The following is a 21,020-nucleotide window of genomic DNA, read 5'->3' as shown; positions in this document are numbered from 1 at the left end:
CTCACGCTTGAAGCATCTGGAGGGGTGCTAAAGTTTCCCACCATCCTTAAGAGCCTCCCAAGTATGTAAAAATGTAGGGTAGTTGTGATTTAAAAGAAATCTTGCCAGTAGCTGAAAGTATTCAAGCCCAACTACTCATGCAATAAAGAAAAAAGTCAAAAAGAAAACTGCAAATTAATTACCACAAAGGGTTTTCTTTTGGGCATAAAATGCATATGGCCTATTGTCATTAAACTGCTACTATAGGTAACAGACATTAACTTGCATCTTCAGTTCACTTAGGATTAAACTCGAGGCCTTCCTATATAATATCTGCAGTTAAATACTACTAGAGGCTTAACACATAGAACCATATGCCAAGCAAATACATTCCATGAGCTTCTACACAACACAATTTTGCTGTGAAGTTACAAAAAATAAAAGGGTAGCGAATCAATGAAAAGATTACTTGTTAAGAAGATGATTTGTTATAAACAATGAAAGGACATGGTATTCTCCAAGCTATTAAATACGTTGCCTTATTTCTTGCAGCTGTAAGAATGATTATAAGCAAATGTTTTCAAAACTAGATAATGACTGCTCATCTAACAAAATGCTTGGACATTGTTTGGACAAATCTAAACAATACTTCAAGAAAGGAATGAAATAGCATGGGGGGTAGGGCTTTTATAAAGGTTGTGTATGATCCCAGGTACTGTTACAATGATTGCATCATGGGCAGATGTGATAAAGACCACAACTGCCCTAAGAAAATTGAGGTCTGGCCTCACAATCCGGCATAAACAACTGTCTAACGGTTTTAAGGAAGAGCCATTTGATTCACAGGCTTCTGAATGATCTTTCAGATTTGGCTACTGGATAACAGACAACTAAAAACAACGGTAATATCAGCTGCCATGTTCATGTGTGTCTACTAAATGGTTAACTGAAGATCTGAAAGATCTGGAATCAGAGGGATTAGAAGTATTTATAAAAATATTAATGTTAGTTATAACTTTATTTTTTAAACTTTTCTACCTCTTAACTCATACTTCTTACCCATAAGTAACAAAATTGTCTTGTGAATTTCAGCTCTTAATTAGTATGTGGATAGCTTGATATAATACATCAACACTCTACATATCCTTCCTTGTATGTCTTCTGGGAACTCTGTCTTTAAATTTGAGAGTGATCCTGCTTGAGAGATATATTTTTTGAAGCCACGTGACATTCCCAAGTACCTAAAGCTTTTATTCCAACGTAGCACTGTTCTGGAATGAACACTGAGAAGTCAGCTAGAAGTGTAAGGTAGAGAATTTATTTTAAAACTGTCTTGTGAGTAAGACTAAGTGGGTGATTTGGACTGTGGTACGTTCAACAAGGCACAGCTGAAGTGACCAAACCTGAGAGGGTAATCTGAATGAGTAATATCCAGAATAACTGAGTTACGTCTCTAACCCACTCAGATAAACAATACATAAGAACATCTAACAGTGTAAGGCACTGTGCTAGTTAACTTCTGTGTAAATGAGAAAATAGTATTTTCTTAATTAATTCTTGAAAGATATTAAGCACTGTAAGAAAAGCTTTTACACATTTACTTTACTGACCTTCACAACACCAGGAGATAAACACTAACTTTTCTTACTTCACAAACCAGGAAATGATTAATTAACACGCACAGGTGTGGTGGTGCACACACCTATAATACCAGCGTAAGGGAGGCTGAGGCAGGAGGACTGCTCAAATTGTAGGCCAGCCTGGGCTACACAGTGTGATCAAGGCCTGCCTAAATTACCAACTGAGACCTAGACTCAAAAACAAAACAAAACAAAAGAAAGAAACACACAGCACAGCCACTCATCTTCTACCCTCAGGCTACAGAGATTACAAAGTCAATTTCCCTGCCCTCAAGCAGTTTCCAGTCACAGAGGGGATAAGCTGCACTCCAGTAATTAAGTCATCAGAAATATAGACAGAAAGTGATGAGAGCCCCAAAAATCTTAAGACAAGGAACTCCTCCTGGACAGAAAGGAACATTTGGTTATAGGGATTAAGTGCATTACGACTACGTGCGTAGTGACTCTGCACCAAGAAAAGTTAAAGCCCAGACATTAAAATGTCTGTTGCACGTACTCTGCTGTGAAATCTTCTGAAAAGATAATTCCATTTTCTTCTTGATTCTTTATGAGATAAGAGCAAAAAATAAATAAAGGACATTACTGATGTCTTATCCAAAGTATGATTATTATTCCAGATATGCAACAGAGTGATAAGCTAGAACAGAGGCCACACAACACTATGACGAGGAAACCGGTACAATCCTAGAGCCATAGTGCGAATCCACTTCATCAACTCATCTAAGACACAAGGAAGCAAGTCTGAGCGAAAAACAGTCACCATGGGCAAGGTCGGGAAGGGGGTTACACAGAGCAGGCAGGTAACCTGCACTGCTAGCGCATAATTATTTCACCTGCCCCCTCACACACAGAACAGGTTTATTGGTGATGTGCCTTAATTAGGTAATTTTACTTTCATTTCTTCAGTAATTGATTTGAACACAACAGCATGCATAATTACCTTGTATCTACACACACATTTCTTTTCAAACAGGGGTGATGAGTCTATGTACCTGACAACAACCGGACAGATGAAAAACAAAAATACTCGGTGAATGATTCAGGTATGCTGTATTTTTACTTTCTGTTGTTTGTTGTTGATGAAAAGCAGACTGAAACCGTGTCCCTCCTAGAAGACCATTTAGGAATTAGATTTAACAGGTTTGTGGGATCTGTTTCTTAGTTATTGTGTAACTAGTTTTTCTCACACTCTTTTTTATATACTAACAATACAATAACAGCTATTCCAGTTAACTTACTACGACTACGCAAAGTCACCATTCTTCAAGTCACCAAGTTTTACGTATGCTTTCTCCTCTGACATGGCAAACATTAACGTGGTCTTGTCATTTCACAAGTAAAACTGAGATTCCAAGAGATAGAACTGTCTGGGGACCCATAACTGGAAAGTGTCAGGGCTCACTTCCTTATGTACTAGTGAGGAAGAGGCAAATTCATTCAATCCTGTAATTTTTTAAACTGTATGTTTATTTTCCAGTAACAAATAAAATATCAGCTAAATACCACACACGCACACATACAGCGGATCCTTCTGAGACTGCTTAAGTAAATGTTAAGCCCAGGTTTTATCTGCGTGTTCTACGTTAAGATGTGGAGTAATTTTGAATACCATAAAGCATCTTGGAAATAAAATATCACTTTTTATCAGAATTTTTTGGGGGGTACCGGGAACCGTACTCAGGATCTTGCATTTGCCAGGCAGGCACTTATGCCACTGAGCTATATCCCCAGCCCCTAAAATACCATTTTTAATAAGTTTAAAAACAGCTTGTTTTTGTAAGCAAGCAGAACATATCCTGGTCTTATTTTTATTATACATGGGCTAAGTAAACGTCTAATAATAATACACATGTAAACTTCACCTTATGTCTGATAAATTGTTACTCAAGTATTGTCATAAGGTTAATTCTAAAATTCTAAATTCTAAAATGCTGTAATGGGTAGAAGCCAACCTGGAGATGCTAAATCTCGGAATATGATCTCAAGAAACTCTTTTCAAATACTCGGTACCTGTATCTCAGATACTTCTGAAAGAAACAGATCAGAGAACAAAAACAGCATGCAAAACCCATCTCATCTGCTCAATATCAAGGTCCTTCTTCATTGCCACCTCCCAAAGGGGGGAAGGAGAAGAAAGAAGGAAAGAAGGAAAGAAGGAAAGAAGGAAGGAAGGAAGGAAGGAAAGAAAGAAAAGAAAGAAAAGAAAAGAAAAGAAAAGAAAAGAAAAGAAAAGAAAAGAAAGAAAAGAAAAAGAAAAAAGAAATACAAAGAAAGTCCTTACTGTTTCTGTGTGGCTTACAGTCTGTCTCCCCAACTTCCCCGCCCTGCTCCACAGAAGTGAAATAAAATGGCAGCTGAGGGGCAAGATCAGTAAGGCATCCTTGACAACTCAGGAATATAATCAAGTAGGATATCTCCATGCATAGTATAGTAGAGTCATTTGCCCAAAAGAGAAATGCAGTAGATGAATTCAAGGTAACCACTGATAATAGTACTGTTTTTTTTTTTTTTTTCTTTTTCTTTTTAAATAACAATCTATTCCAGATACTACCTGTTTTCATCCTGCTTTCAACAGCCATGCTTAGGAGCCCAGTTCCCCTAGCCAATCTACTCTTCCCTCCCACTCCCGGCTTTCCAGACATCTCAAGGAATGTGCTGCTCTCCACTGATTCCCAAGCTTTCGTCATCTACCTTCTACCGGAGCCCATTCTCCACCTACTGCCACACTCATCATCGTTCACGCAGAAAAGTTCCTTGATTGACTTATAAACTCTGATTTCTCCTTATATTTTTCTGAAAAAGGAGAAGAAAACTATTTTTCTTTTACCCTATCCCTCCCTCTACTAACTCTACTAACCCTGATGGAGCTGTGACTTTTCCCTCACTTCGAAATTCACTATTTTGATTCATCCTTCCTTCTAGAACTCGCCTCTTCCACTTTCATACCTCTGCTCTTTCTTTTCAAATGCCCTAAAGCACTTTCACAGGTCCTACCCCCACCAGCAACAGACCACAGTAGTCTTGCTAAAAACAGTTTCTCTTTGAAAGTTTTAAGGTAAGAACGTAGCAACACAAAATCGGAGTTTTAGGTTTATAAAGGTGAAAAACAGATTAAAGTTCTTTAAAAAAAATAAACTTGTTTCTCCTCTGTGAGACAGAACAGAAGAATCTAAGTCTAATGCCTTCTACTCAGATATCCGTTGCCATCATATGTTACAATGTCTCCTTTAATACTGTCAAAAGTCATTTAACATTTATATGTGCATAACTTACTTTATAGCATCTCAAGCTATGTATGAGTATCACTAATAAAACAATTCAAAGTAATATCTGAAATTCCACTGTATCACAGCAACTAAAACAATACCTTATGTTCTCACTAAATCTAAAATATTACTCAATACATATGACAATGGCTTTGTATATGAAAATACTGCAGCCTTCAGTGTTCATCATCAAAGGCAGTTGTCCCTTTTCATGATCTATGATATTACTAAAATTCAAGGTTAAACCCAGGATTAGAGCTATCACTAGCTGTCCTTATAGAAGAGCTCTATGTTTTATTTCTTTGAAAAAATGGCTATCTGAAATTCATTTTTTAATTGTATAAGTAATGTGTAAATTCATTTTTGTAAGAGAGCCAAAGAATGAAGAACTATTTAGAATAAAAGACAAAAGTTTCTACTTGCCCTCAAAGAACACAAAACTTGGGCTGGGGAAGTAGCTCAGTGGCACAGCACCTGCCTGGCAAGCGCGAAGCCCTGAGTTCGATTCCTGGTACCAAAAGAGAAAATAGTAAAAAAAAAAAAATCACAAAACTTTATCAAAAGTTTGATGTTTCCCCCTTGTTCTTTTTCTTTGCATACACACATATATACACACACAGAGACAGAGAGACAGACAGACACAAACAAATGTGCTTATAAATCAACATTATCTTGTACACAGTTGTTTAAAAGCAAATACCTAGTTAACTATAGCTTCTCTAACTTGCTTAGGAACTTCAAAATTGTTTTCTGCATTCAAACCATGAGATCAACTAAAACTACTCCCAACTTCACAAAACTTCATGGAAACAGTTTCACTGTGATCACTTTTGTAAAAATAATTTATTTTAAATTTCATTTCACTGGCACATGGAGATTTTGTTTGTTTTTTGTTTCCAAAATCCTAAATCCAAATGAAGTTATCAGATCATTAATTTGTCATACTTTGGAAAAGATGAGAGTATGTAATTCATGGTTTGAGAGGATAAAAAGAACAGACTCACAAAAAAATGTATCACATTTCTTTTTCTAGTTCTTACTTATATCCAAACAAAATCAATTGCTGCTTTCAAGCAACTTTGCAAAAATTTAACACTGTAATTGAATTCACTTTATATTTCAAGATCCCATTTAGAGTCAGTAGGAGTACCCAAAAATGATACTAGCTATCTCTAGTATCTAAAAATTCTTATTAAACAGTTCAATTTCCAAGCTTTAGATGGTATATGAATGATCTGAGCAATCATTTCTAATAGAAATAGATGGACCTTATACAATCAGGATTTAACATAAACCTTCAGCCATCAAAAGTATAGAAATGTCACTTTTAAGCCTAAACGATAACAAATGTATTGAAATAAAGAAATCTACATCAGAACATCTGCTTAATAAAGATACTGACATAGGGGCTGGGGATTTAGCTCAGCGGCACAGCTTGCCTGGCAAGCACAAAGTCATGAGTTTGATTCCTGGTACCAGAAAAAAAAAAAAAAAAGATACTGACATAGTCTTAAAGAGTGATAGTGAACCTTTTAGCACCTTTAATGGCAAGAGTCAGCCAGCTGCAGCACCCGTGCCATAGGATCACTACCACTGGTTTAAAAGGTCCCTACGACATGTTTTATAAAAGAAATATACCTCACTACATAAATACTGCATGTTTTAAACAACATAAACAAAACCAGATCTTTATGAAAACAGCCATAATAGAAACTATTTTATATCGTTGTAGAAGCACTGATGCCTCTTTAGAACTCCACTAAAAATGCTTAATGTTAATTCACCTGAGAGAGAGCAATGGAGTACCGAAGCACTTCAAAATATTACCAAGCCCCACATTTGAAGTCTTAGTAAGGAGTAGGTGGAATTGATACCGTCAAGTGTAAGGAGAACTACAGCTTCGAGGATAATAAAAGAGCAATGACATTAATGTCAAAGGTGTAGACACCCAGAATGTTAATTTATTAGAACGTGACTTTACGCTGATTAATTATATGCTCCTGAAAATATCTGGAGTGCCTAAGAAAAGTTAATTGAAGCATTTCATTTCGTACATGCTACTAAAAACAGTTTTAAAATAAGTGATAGAGAACTGACTTTAAAATTACAAGTATATGGAATTCAATCTGTAAACTCTTAAGTCTGCCACACTAAAATAGCAGTAGAGGTAATGAAGATGATGATGGTGGTTTCATGGAAGCATTTATATTAATATTACCTTGGAATCCACCAAACACACTGTATAGAAGTAGAAAACGTAAGAGATGCCTAAAATCTTTCAGATCTCTTTTTGGCAACAGATTTGAAGATTACAAAAAAAAAAAAAATCTGTACAGAATGAGCTATTATGAAAAGCAAACACATACCCAAACAGAGAAAATCACAAGTAAATTTAAATTTCACGATTATTTCAACATCTAAGAAATCAACTTCCCAAACTTCTTCAAGTAAGTCAGAAGTACATTATTTAAATATACAAATGCCATAGCTAATTCTAAATAGTGCTTTCATACAATAAATACTTCCTAGACTTCTATAATGAATACTGTATTCTATGGGTAAAGAGATAAAGTTTGCTCACTGTCTTCACAGATTCACATTTAGAAAATCTCAGACTCTTTGTAATCAAGGTATAGCCCCAAAATGTGCATATGTTTTAGTAAATATCCTTTAACGTGCCCTATAATTAAGATATCTTTCTTATTAACATTAAATACTCTGTTTTTGCTGTGAAATCTCACTTGCTGTGGTCAGATTACTTCCATTACTCAATGGCATCAATGTGATGTTTCTCCCAGCCTATAAAGTGGAGGGGCCTCTCGCTCTCCAACTAGTGTAAGGTGTCTCCCTCAGTGCTAATTTCCATCTTCATGTAAACTACTGCCCGCACCACCATCAACATTCCTGTGAATGGAAGCTTGAATTCATGATGATGATAGGTGAGGTACCCTTTACAGGCGTTGTAAGATTGCCTTCATAGAAGTCAGCTATAAAATCTACATTTAACAAATTGAAAAGAAAAATTCACATTAAAGAAAACTAACAGATCCCAGGCACAAGAATTGTTATACGTATTAATGGTTATACGTATTAATGTAGGTTAAAGACTGTCTAGAGGATTTAGCCAAGAAAGGTTAAGGGGGAAATAAACTGATCCCCGAAGTATTTTGGCTGAATCTAGATCTGGGAGTCTAAATCCATGTCCATTCAAAGGAGAAGGAACTGGACAAAGGTTTTCAACACCAATGGCAAAGTTACCTCTATTGTGATGCTGAATATATTTGACCATTAAATATTTGAATTATATGTTTCCTTCTGTCCAAAGGACCTTCACTGCTTACCGATACAGATCCATTCACAAGGACAAAATGATCTAGTCAAGCCAACTAGAATAATCCAAATCTATGTAAATTCTTTGGGGTTCTTTTTTAAAATTTCTAATCAAGGTATAACCATAGGTTGTCATCCTGACCATAACTATCAATTTTGCAAACTCACTGCATGTGAGTCAACCCTGACACAGGCATCCACTTTAACTGTGCCACAAATAGAGTTTTGGAACCTGCAAGGATAAGGCCCAAGTTTGACTTTATAAATTATTTCACGGCAAAATGTTATTCTATGGGAACCTATCTGACCGGCTGGTTGCCCTTCCGTTTTTGTTTCATTGTGTATGTTCAGATTTATGAACTTCTGAAAAGCTCTTGGGAGGTAAAATTTGAAAAGCAATAAATTTACGCATAATGGATATAAATCATAGTGTGTACATCACACCTAATTACTTTTCAGTGAGTGATTCATACAAACCCATGAAGAGAACATCCTTCTCTACAAAATGCCTCAAACATATTTCTGTACCTGAGCACCAGCCATGTACTACATAAAGTGAGTGCTCAACAAATATTTGCTGAACTAATGATCCAAAGATGAAAAGTCTCTCTCTAAAAAATTTTCAATCTCCACACACAGGAAATCTCAAAGGAAGTATTTCTATCATTAACTCATTTTGAATTCAAAGGTGTCAGATAAAAATCACTAAACATAAAAATTCCATATTGAAAATGGAATTCTATAATAGATATTTTAAGACAATAGCTATGCTAAAGTGTTTGCTATACTATTGTGTAATTTTACCCCAACACACAATATTATCATTTTTTACAAATAAAATACATTTAAAATCTTTTTAATACAGTAAAGGCACTGAATTAAGTTATTAAATACATTGAGTAGTAATGCAGCAGAACCAACTGGTATTTAGCAAACAAGTACTGTACATTCATGTATTGTAAACCACATTTATTCATAAAGAAATAGGCTACAGAATAAAGAAAAATCATTAGAGCATTGGAATATATGGCATATATTAGCCTTATAACTTTTCAAAGAATATAACCATGTCATGATATTAAACATACTATGAAATTATAAAAAGACCAGCATATTTTACTCAAAATAGATTAGTCAATCTCATGAATTAATTCAACTTCTAAGACTAGCATAAAGAATTCATTACACAGGGGCTGGGGATTTAGCTCAGCGGCACAGTGCCTGCCCGGCAAGCGCAAGGTCGTGAGTTCGATTCCCGGTACCGGAAAAAAAACAACAACAACAACAAAAAAAGAATTCATTACACAAAGGATTTATTAAAACATGGGTTTATCCACTTCTAACTGAAATTTTGACTTAATGAAACGATAAGAACACTGATCAAATGCTGAGAATTACGGAGGGATTTTTTAATTGTGCTTGTTTGTTGAGACAAAGGCTCACTATGTAGTTCAGGAGGGCTCTGAACTCACTATGCAGTACAGGTTGACCTTGAACTTGTGGGCAATCCTTCTGCCTCAGCCTCTCAAGTGCTGGGATTATAGGCATGAGCCACCTGGCCTGGCCCAAGGGATGAATTTTTAAGAAATACTGAACTACTATTAAAGTAATACAGAAGCAAAGTAACCAAACCACAAGCTACATAATAACAGTTTTCACAACTATGGAAAATTCCCACTTCAGCCTTAATTTACCAAACTATCTGATTGCTGTATGCTCCCAAATTCTACCCTACAGGTGCTTCACACTCTACATTCAGAGTTAAACTAAGCTGAATCTTTTCCTGAAACTTGTTCCAGTATTTCCTATTTTCACTGATGGACTCTACCACCATTTAACCAGTAACTTATCTTAGTTCCCTCTTCTCCTTAACTCTATGATCCAAATCCTGTCCACTTTGAGATGTGACCCACACCCTTTCCTTCCTTTTTATCCTCTAGACCACTGTCTCCCATTACTTCCACCCTAATCACATTTGACAGCATGTCAAAGATGCCCTTGCCTAGAGACAAGTCCACTTCCACAGTCTGTTTTCCTCACACAATAGCCACCATGATTCTTGTCACCTGAAAAACTGAAGTCACCTGCTGGTTAATGCCCTTGGTGCCCCTGAAAATAAAAGTCAAGTTCCCCTTACACAAGATATTCCATCATCTTGCTCTGATTCACTCTCCAAAGTCACCTCTAACTTCAAATTCCTAGAGGCGAACTTTACACTTTCTAGAAATACCAACCTGCTTGAATTTCCTGGAATATTGCATGTTATTTCTCACTTCTCATTGTGGGTCTATTATTTACTGAAAAAGCCTTCCACTTTTCTCCTAAATCTTTTACATGTAGTACATCTCCGCGCAAGCAGGCTCTCTCTCTTGGAAATGTTACCAAACTAGTAATACCTTTCACTCCCTAAAATAATCAAGACACTGAGCTTATGACAGTGGAATTCCCTGCTTAGATGTCTGTCGGTCCCACCAGAGTGGGAGCCCCCAAAGATGGTATACATACCCTATGATTTATCTTACAAAGCCTGGTACACTGAAGACAGCTGATATTCATTATGTTGAATTAATCAGCTGGAAAGATAGAGTAAAGTGTCAAATGCCTACAACAATCACACCTTAAACTTACTTCAAATTTAAAACACCTGAACTATTATCCCCAGACCTCATAAGCAGCAACAGTGAGGCCTACAACTTGCTAAAGTGTCATTACATGAGAATTTATGCTGGTTTCAGAAGCATCACAATACGATTACATTTTAGAGAACTCTAGGAAAGAACTGACTCTCAACATGGACAGGTTACTACATTAAGAGACCTTTTCTTTGTCTAGTGTTAAGGACTGGTATCTTTCGAGGACCAAAGATAAGGAATGATTTTCTTTACATGTAACCAAAACCACAAAACTTTATTCAGGAACACTGAACTTCAATTAAAAAAGTTTCTGATATAGAGACAAACTCTACTTCCCCCCGCATTATTATATTAGTGTACACGGGTTACACAGACCAGTGGGTTTCATTCTGGCAAATCTGTACATGTACATAACACACTTTAATCATGTCCCCCCTCATAACCCCTGCGCCTGCCCTCCCCACCTACTTTCACATGTTTGTGGGGGCAGAAGCATTTCAAGGTGTACGATGTATTTTGATCATTCTAATTCTTTCTTAATCAAAATATTCATACATGTTTTAAATAACAGAGATTTACTTTTGTTCTCAATTTTACTCTAGATCATCAAAAAGTCTGTCTCCGGTCCAGGAACCATACAATAAACAGGCAAAAGATCCACGTTTCAAACAGATCTGGATTTCAAAACAAATCTTTTTTCTTATAAGTTATAGGTGCATAAAAAAATTAACTGGCCTGCTCTGAGAAACAGCAGTGGTAATTACTGTGTCTTACGATAGGCCAGAAGCTGGGATAAGCATTTCTTGTGTATTACCTAATTTAAATCTCACAACAGACCAATCCTCATCTTCCTATTACACAGGCAGAGCCTGGAGCTCAGAGATTTTATACAAAGTGCCCAAGTCACATTGCAACTTAATGGCAAAGCAGGAATTCTAAAACAGGCTGGCATAATTTCCAAGCCCCTTCTGATCCTCAATGTTACACTATAAATTAGAAACATTACTTATTCACCTCAAGGAGTTGTTACGAGACTGGTAAGTAACATAAAAAGCATTTTACTTGGTGAGATCCTATGTTTTTCTTACCTTGTAGCCAGCGTGATTCTTGTCAACTGGAAAACTGAAGTCACACGCTGATGGATCATTAGCATCACTATACACACTAGTGACCTCGGGCAACACTGCCCACCCTCTTATCAAAGTGATCTTTATTCCAAAAGAAAAAAATCTAAGTTTATTGTACCCTCAATAAATCATACCTCTCTACTTTCCGTCAATCCTGTGGTGATCACAATGTATTTATAATAAGGAAAAGAATTCCTAAATACTCCCAATGTATTTCAAACCACAGATAGTGTAAGCCTCAGTGAGTTCACAAAAGGAAATTATTAGCAGATGAATGTACATTTAATATAAACAAATACAGAAAAACAATACACGCTACGTTTTTGAACCGTGACCCTGCTATTGACCTATTAGAACATCAGAAGATCAAAATACACCAATCTTTAAAAGATACCATGCATCAAAAAAGCTAGGAGAGAACAACAGGAGACTCAGAGATCTTAATTCATTATGGCTTACTTGAAGAGTCCTATTAAAAACAAATCAATCACTGTATATTAAAAAAAACGAGTATTTCTATCAGGAAAGACAGATCTGGGCAAAGACAGAGGCAACAAGGATAGGTCTTTTGCAGGAAGTTGTCTGTTTTTCTAAGACAGACCTAAGTTCTCACCACTATGCACTGCAACCTTAAAAACTGGAGTGGGAAGGGTGGAAAATAAGGCAAAAGAAAAAAATATATATACAATCTTTTTTCTGTTAATTACCTGCAAATATACATATTTTTTTCTTTAATTTCTTTTTCTTTGAATACACAGACATAACACTTACCTCTAATAAATGTGAAAAAATCAAATCAGACCATTCTATGTTTGTTTTAAATTTCCTAACAAATAAAAATCAAATGCAAAGTACACCGAGATACAAGTCCTATGATTCTAAACACAGCTACATTCTGTATCAAGTCCATTAAGTGTTATATTAAGGTGTGCCCTATGGAAATCCAGCCAAGGATGACTGCCAAACTAAGCTATAGAAGACAGTCCCAGAGCTGGTGAGTGCCATGACAGAAGTTATATTTTAGAAAGCACATCAGACTGCCCAGTCTACAGGATTATCTGATATCGCTTCACCCTCTTAACACTCTTGTATTTCTTTTTGTCACTGAAACACGGGTCAGTATTGGACATGACGGGCATCCTGACAAGATGACATTGTAGAGACGCCGGTAACCTAACTAATCCAAAAAGTAATATCCTACTTTTATGCCCAACTCTAAGAACTGCATCTTTCTGCCAAGCAACCTAAAAGGTAAACTGATTTCCTCGAGCCTCAATTTCCACATATAAGAAACATAAATCACAATATATTCTTCTTCACCAGATTCTAAAAATGGAAACTAGCTAAGAAAAACTGAATGTGAAAACTGAATGTGAAGCACTACGGAAAGAATAAACTAGATTCCTTGACCTGGTTATTGGTCAGAACCTTGTAAAACTAGAATTACTGCCTCTTCTAATTCCATACATGCCACCTGGCCATCAAGCTGACTGATAATAGTAGTGACTGCACAGTTGATGCACCTAAAGATTTTAAAGTAGTAGTAGCACATGTCGTGTTATGATGTATTTTCCTACCATTTAAGTAACTACCTGAAAAGAAAGTCTACTTCTGGGCATTATAAAAGTAGATATAAAAAAATGAATAATTACAACTTTTGGAACCTCAAAAACTTCTCAGAATAGTCAGCAGCAGGTATAGCAACCAATACCGAGGCAACTATGCAAAGACTGAAAATGGATTAACCCAAAAGAAATCGCAAGCAGTTTTACCTGATGGGCCAAAACACAATAAGGATTATTTTTATATTGTTCTGTCTGAGTTGTCTATCTCAGATTCCTAACTTCCAGATTCTATTTTTAAAATCACTTAACACTGTGTATTTCCAGTAGCCATCAAGGCCTATGCTGTCATTCCTGACACCGAAGATTGTCAGCAGACTCAATATGTACACTAATGATCTCAGGCAACAATGCCCGTGCTCTTATCAAAGTCATCTTTATTCCCAAAGAAAAAGTCTAAGTTTCCTCTATGAAAATGCGCTCTAAAACATTGGAAGGAGTCACTATAAAATGTTAACACCACTAATATTTCTTACTTCTTTTTAAGGTTATCATATACACTAAACTTTAAAACCAAAAACTGTCAGGCGTTATAACATTTTTAGTTCTCTCCCAAGTCGCCAGGGCTCTCTTCTTGCACTGTCAAATAATGATAGCTGCTGTCATTATTTTTTACACAATAGCTGGCAGCAAGTTGTACAGATACCCTTCCTCTTAGAACAGGTACCAAATACCCTAAACAAACAACTGGGACCTTACAGTAATACTGACCACTTTCCTCAAGCCAAACTAAGTGGGCTTATTTCAATTTATTGATATTTTATAACCAGAATGGTACATACAATACAAATGTTTATTTTATTTTTTATGAACTATTTAAAAATAACTTTTCCCCCTTACACATGAATCTCTCCTTCCTGCTACTACAGACTCTTATTTCCTTATGAAGGTTTTCACATTTACTTTTGGCTTTAATACTTTGAATTAAAAAGTGTACTTCTGTGTTTAGAAGCATCAGTACTCTAGGAAATAAATTTGAACACATGAAAAAAATTTTGAGAATAAAGTTTTTTCACTTTACAAAGTCAAGAGTGTGTGTAAAGGGATAAGGAAAACCAGTGCTCTCAAATACAAATGACTTGACAGGTCTCCTGCTCAGAAAAATTATTCCAAGTCACAGAAAAACATCTGAGGGACTGATTCTAGGTCTCTGTTCTAATTAACAGACAAGAGTCCCTCTCTACCTCTACTTGCTTTGGCAATCTAAAATGCTGATATTCTCCTAGATCTAGCAGAGGAAAAATGGGTATCTTCTCCATCTAACACCTAAGTGGGTAACCTAGATACTGTAAATAGAGGCTACATAAAGGATGCAACAGACAGCTCTGAAGTGAGAGCCAAAATGTTTAACCTGCAACTCTTTGGAAAAGAACCTGAAAACATGTGCAGCTTAGCCAAAAAGTGTACTAACATGGAACCGCCAAAGGCTAGAAAGTTAAAACACACACAAAAAACTCTTTACCAAACAGAAGTTTACTGTCGTTGGGTGAGAAAAGTGTGAATGTAAAAAGCACAGTTCTTATGTGTACAAATTAATCACGCCTACACTTCGGACTAGTTATGTTAAAAGATGAGTGAGCTGCTTTTTTGAAGTAAGTGTTTACAAAAGCAGAATCCATTTAACAAATAAAGAAGCAATTAATTAGTTAGTTTCCTGCTGACATTCTGCTGGTGACCAGGGGATGACAGTCAAGTCACTGATTATCAGGCATTTTCTACTCCATAGATACACTGTTTCCAAAGCCAGTAATGAAATATTTAACAAATAAAAACTACACATAAATCTGTCTTGACTCCTTAGGAAACCACATGAAAAACTTTCTGAGAAATAAAAACACAGCCCACCAAAGAACTAGTAACATTAAATATTAAAATATAAAAATTATGTTGCCTACATTGTTGTAGTAGTGTAACTTTTATCAAATCAAGCAAAAAATGAATGCTACGAGATCATTATAAGATATTAGCACAATAAATGAATATACAGTCAGCAACTTTATTAGTGTTGCCTTTCTACATGATGAAGGAATTTCAAGCCCTGCTTCTGGGATGAAATTTTGTTCTCTCCATCAATAAAAAGGAGGAAAACCTTTTAATAAAGTAAATTCAAATAGTTCAATCATAATTTCCATAGCTAAAATTCCTCAAAATTAATGAATTACAAAGTAATTACAGATACTGAAGAGTAATCTCTATACTTCTGCTTGTAATTCACCAGTCTTCACTAACTACAAAGCTTATAGCTTTACATTAACTAAAGTTTTAAAGGCTCTAGGAGGAAGTAGAAAAGTCCCCTCAGATGATCAGAATTCACTTCAGAATAAGCTTATAATTAAGGAGATGATGCGGTGTCTTTGTTTAATCTTCAGAAAAGGAAGGAAAAACTGTGACTTTCCTTCACATGTCACCGAAACAGAAAAATTATATTTACATGTAAATCATATGTCCTGTCTACATAAGAAAAAAATATATAACAGAAATGTAAGCAAACAAGATCACAAATATTTCTGAGCAGAAGTAAGAGAACACTTCTGTTTGATAACTAACCTGACACAATACTACAGTTAAGAAAAGATCTACTCCATTCTTAATAAATAAAAGTATTCGGTCTTCTGTCACTGACAGCATATAAGTTGCTTTCTTATTACACAAACGCGTGGACTATTCCAGTGAACAACCCTTTCCTAAAAACAGTATCAAAACGTCTATTCCTATAGCCAAAAAACATGCTTCTAAATTTTCTCAGTTCTTCTCTGTGCATTCTAAAATAAAATGCCTCCAACTTTGTCAGAAAAACAGATGCAAATGAGTTTCATAATTTTTCAATTACACTTCACTCCATGGTCTGAAGGAGCAACTTTCACATTTTTTAGCGCAAGTAACACTGCAGTTCCACCCCTGATGGTTTAACTTTGTACCAAAGCAATATAAAATTACTTCATTTTTTTTACTATAAAGAGTCCTCTGGAAGTGACATGTTTCCGTATTTTTTATCCAACAACAACAACAAATCCAGTCATAAACCTGGCAAGTCCAAACAATAACCAGCAAACCCTACCATTTCTTACCTGATACAGGTAAGCACCAGCTCCCAAATGCCACCTTAGGATAGTTCAGACTAGTAATCAGGCTCATGTTTTATGATACTAGAATGAACAGGAATAAATCTGTGTTGTTCTTTCTTTAGCAAAATCTATAGCAATAGCTACACCGCAACATGAGCAGACCCCATAGACCTAACAAATTCAAATCTGTCGCTAGAGAAACAGAAGAAAATATCATAAAATGAAGACTTACTGCTTGTCATGTGACTTGGTGAGGCATGCTGTCCATTGGGTGTGCTTGAGGTGAGGTCAATTGCCATATTGGAGTGCTCCCTTTCAGGTGAAAGCTCATTGTCACCTGCTTTCACAAAATACAGTCTTTTGGTTTCTGTTCATTGTCACACAAACTCTAATTACTCACATTCTTTCTTAGACACAGTGGCATGCAGCCTGGAATTTTTAAGTAATACATTTTTCACTATAAAAGAAGCCGTAAGGAACTAGCTTTCAAAAATATGTACTACATGTATAAAATGACAATTTTATAAAAACCACAATCAGCTCACGATGAAGAAATTAACAAAACTTTTTATCACAATACTACAAGCAAAGTAAGAGGAAAAGCAGCAGCTTATTTCTCAAGAATCTTTTAGTTGAAAAGAGTAAGTTTTGTTTAACATCCGATTTAATTACTGAACATGAAGTATTTATAATGAGCATTTCTGAAAATGCAGGCTATTAGAAAGTTAGATGGCTGAAAAGAGAGCTTGCTAAAAAAAAAAAAAGTCAACTTACAGAATCTAATTCTTTCACATTATGTGTCCAGAAGAATTAGATTACAGAGTAGAAAATATTCTGTACACACCATACTAAGAGATATATTGAACCTGACATATTCAAAACTTACGTAAATAGAAAAAAAACAAGTAGAAAAGTGTTGACATGATGGATTTAAATAGCCTTAATTGAATCAGCAGCAAGTAAATAGTCATTATTTCCTTTTTATTTCACCTTTGGGCTATTATTTTCTCCAATTCAAAGACACACTTATGAACAGAAAATAAGAACACAGAATTCTTAACACAATCTATAATTCAGAAAGTAAAATACAGGTAATGCAAAGGTAACTTTATTACCAATAACAAATCAATGAAAAGGAGTACTTACATGTGATATAGCCATCAATAGCCTCTGTTTCCATAGTCAAAGTGCAGTGCTGCAAAACAAAACGTTACAGCCTTAACACAACGACTCCTTTTAATATCTGCCATGAAACGCTTAGCTTATTTGAACCTCCGAGCAGTTAGTCCATGCTGGTGCTGCAACCTGTGCCCAAGAAACATACTGCTGTGTACTGTATGTGCTCATTTGCAAGTCACTGAACTCTTTCTGCAAATGATCTGATTCCTGCTGGAGATAGGATAGGAAAGATAAGTGTACTGTGAGATGGGCTCTAGCGAGAAAGGAATGGCTCATCTTAATCAAAATTGACTTGTTTCACTGAAAGGGGGGAGGATTATACCTTGAATTTGCCACTCTTAACGAGATTTAAGTATTTTACCATTCACTACTTCCCACAATCACACTGCAGTTTGAGGACTTCCCCAGTATACAGATAGCTCTATTCACAATTGTTGCAAGTTGGTTCATCATGTTCTAAGAGGGAGGGGGAGGACAAATAAACACAAGAAAACAAAACAACTTCTCGCCCAACTGTGTTTAGAAGACTTCTGCAGCAGCGGTTAGCCAACTCTCTGGCTTGTACTGACATTTTAGCCTACCCTCAGGTTCTGGGTAAGCACCTGTTCAATGTAACCTTAATTTCCTGCCAGACCATGGTTGGATACAAATGCCAAGCTTATTTAATATGTTCCGATTCTGAAAATTTCAGCTACGTTCAGCGTGCAGGAGGGAATCACTTTTTTTAAGTTTGGGGCATTTTTCTTAGGCACCAATGACATGAACCAGAACTTCACTCACAGAAATAAAAGTAAAGCTGTATGGGATGACACCCCCTAGCTCTGATTCACATAATGAAAAGATCAATAATCTAACTGTATTCTTTGAAGGAAAAAGTTTAAGAATTGACAAGTGCTGAAGAGATTTTTACTTATTTTTTTTTCCTTTGGCCCTGGTCCTTTTTGCCTTTAGTTTCAAAACTCTCACAGCACCAGCAGCTAAATTATTCACAATGAGCCATTTCTGTATTGATCGCCAAGTATATTTAGCCTGGGCTCCTGGAATTTCTCCATTACTTACTGGAAAACAGGCAGCTTCACTTCTTGTCTCCAAAACCACTTCCCTTCTCCCTCCCCTCCCCTCTTTCACCACCACCCTCCCTAGCCCCCACCCCCCAAAAAACTTTTCTTTCTTTCTTTATGGAATAATCATATCAAATTCCCAACTCAGTCACTACATAGCACTTATATTTCAACCTGCTGCACTGTTATCAAATTCTTTCAAATTATGATTACATAAGGCTTGAAAGAAAGGGATCCATAAAGTTTAAAAGAAGAGCAGTTTCCTCGGATATTTTACAAATGAGTTCATCTCTTTAAAAATGTACACATTTAACATACACATATTAAAAAGAAAGAAACGTCAGGGAGAAGCGAAAGTAGTCTGCTCCATCAATGAAATGGTTATTAACCCTCAGAGAAGTAAAGAAAGAAAAAAGGAGAAAGAGAAACGAAATGTACATACAAAAGAAATTGTCCTTTGATTAAAAAAGATTCATCACCATTTCCAGCTCTGCCGGGAGATCTCAGCTTCTTCTAACCCCTCAAAGAGGAGGTGACAATGTCGGGCTGAAGATACACGGAGAGAGAGAGAAAGAAAGAAGTTTTCTGTGTCCCCCTCTCTCTTTCCCTCCCTGGCTCCCTTCAAGCCAAGCCCCCTGCAGAGTTCAAGGCGAGAAGGAAGGAAAAGCACTTTACAGGTGGGTCATTCCAAGCCTCCAAATCCAGCAAACAGATCGGCTGATAAACAAAACCAAGAAATGAGAGAGAAGGAACACCCCCCTCTCCTCCTCCTCCTCCTCCTCCTGTTCCCCTCCCCCCGTCCCTTTGGGATGGTCTAGTAGGAAAAGTCACTCAGGAATGGCACCACGTACTTTCAGGAAAGAGGAAAAAAAGAGAGAGAGAAAGGGAGGGAGAGAGAGAGAGGTCAGTCAGTGCTACAGCAATGCGATTAACAAGAAGAGAAAAACTTGATCCACCGGTTCCTTAAGAATCGACCAAAAGCTAAGACAAGAAAACTGAAAGAAAAAAAGAGGGGGCATAACAGGGGAGGGACACTCAGGCAGAACCCAACAACGAACCTAGGCCAACTTCAGCGGACTGTTTTTGGCCTTTGGCAAAAGAAAAAGAAAAGAAAACAGGGGAAAAAAAAGAAAAGAAAAGAAAAGAAAAAACCAAAGAAAAAAAGAAATTTAAAAAGAAAGAAAAAGGAAGGAAAAAAATTAAATCTTAATTTCATCTCTCTCACCCATACTAGAACCTGTCAAAGTGATTTAACTGTTGCCTTTTTTACATGTGTCATGACAGTTTTTTTGGTCTTTGTTTTTTCGCTTTTTCAATCCCAACAAGAACTGTATATTACCTTCTATCTGGACAGCTGCAATTTATTCCAAGCTATCCAATCTTTCTTCTTGGAATTCAAGTTAAAACAAAGCAAAACAAGTCCAAATCCATGACAGCTATACAGATGAGAACTGATTAATCGATTAACATCCCAGAAACAGATTACAAGGAGGGGACAATAAATTAAGGCAGAGGACATCGTCTCCAACCCGATTCCCTGAGCGTCCTTTACAGAAATCGTTACTCTAATCATAACCACAATCCATCCCTCCCCAAGAAAAACACCTATATTATTATTCCTGATTAACAGCAACAAGTCATTTGATCACATCACAGTGCACAACGAGATGCTATATAATTACACTTAACTTTGAAAACACTCCCCCCCTTTGCAAATCATACACATTCATAAATATATATATATAATCTATGAATCAGAAGACAAAACAAGAGCTGTTCTTCCCCACGCCAAAGCCAAGCGGAGATTTACCTCAGCAGTGCATGCAGTAAAATAATCCCATCACCCTTTTGTTTGTGTTTACTGTTAGTGTGTCCTCTCTCTTTCTTTCCTGTGCCTAACGTGTGTTTGTGCACTGCAGTTGGTGGTGGAAACTAAGGCAGTGGATCTGGAGCTAAGGGTAATCCTGTTTTTACTTCCTCCATCTTCAGCGAGGAGCAGGGTTAGCCCGGGACAGCTGGTCAAACCCCGAGAAACCGATCCGGCGGAGCCCGAGCACATCTCCCCCGCCGGCCGGGCTCGCGCAGACGCCCGCGGGCGGAGGGCGGGCTGGCGGCGAC

General features: G+C 36.6%; 1 protein-coding gene across 13 annotated transcripts in view; it reads right to left on the bottom strand.

The window, feature by feature from the left end:
• Positions 1 to 21,020, bottom strand: part of Ikzf2 (IKAROS family zinc finger 2 (Helios)) — a 154,145-nt gene that overhangs the window by 130,005 nt on the left and 3,120 nt on the right. For 3 of the 13 annotated variants that reach the window (XM_013520770.1, XM_013520764.1, XM_013520762.1), the window contains exons 2-3: positions 17,809 to 17,857; positions 16,895 to 17,002 (exon numbers count right to left, since the gene is read on the bottom strand). In XM_013520770.1, the coding sequence (XP_013376224.1) occupies positions 16,895 to 17,002; positions 17,809 to 17,857 (157 nt within the window). Of the gene's footprint in view, positions 1 to 16,665; positions 16,832 to 16,894; positions 17,003 to 17,808; positions 17,858 to 18,163; positions 18,183 to 19,344; positions 20,029 to 20,712; positions 20,983 to 21,020 lie in introns of those variants that run through there. The other 10 variants (XM_013520763.1, XM_013520765.1, XM_013520768.1 and 7 more) reach the window with 9 other exon arrangements.

The sequence above is a fragment of the Chinchilla lanigera genome, unplaced genomic scaffold (assembly GCF_000276665.1).
Source record: "Chinchilla lanigera isolate Chin_1 unplaced genomic scaffold, ChiLan1.0 scaffold00056, whole genome shotgun sequence".
Classification (NCBI taxonomy): domain Eukaryota; kingdom Metazoa; phylum Chordata; class Mammalia; order Rodentia; family Chinchillidae; genus Chinchilla; species Chinchilla lanigera.
The sequence above is the reverse complement of the archived record's forward strand: the minus strand, read 5'-3'. Positions and strand labels throughout refer to the sequence as shown.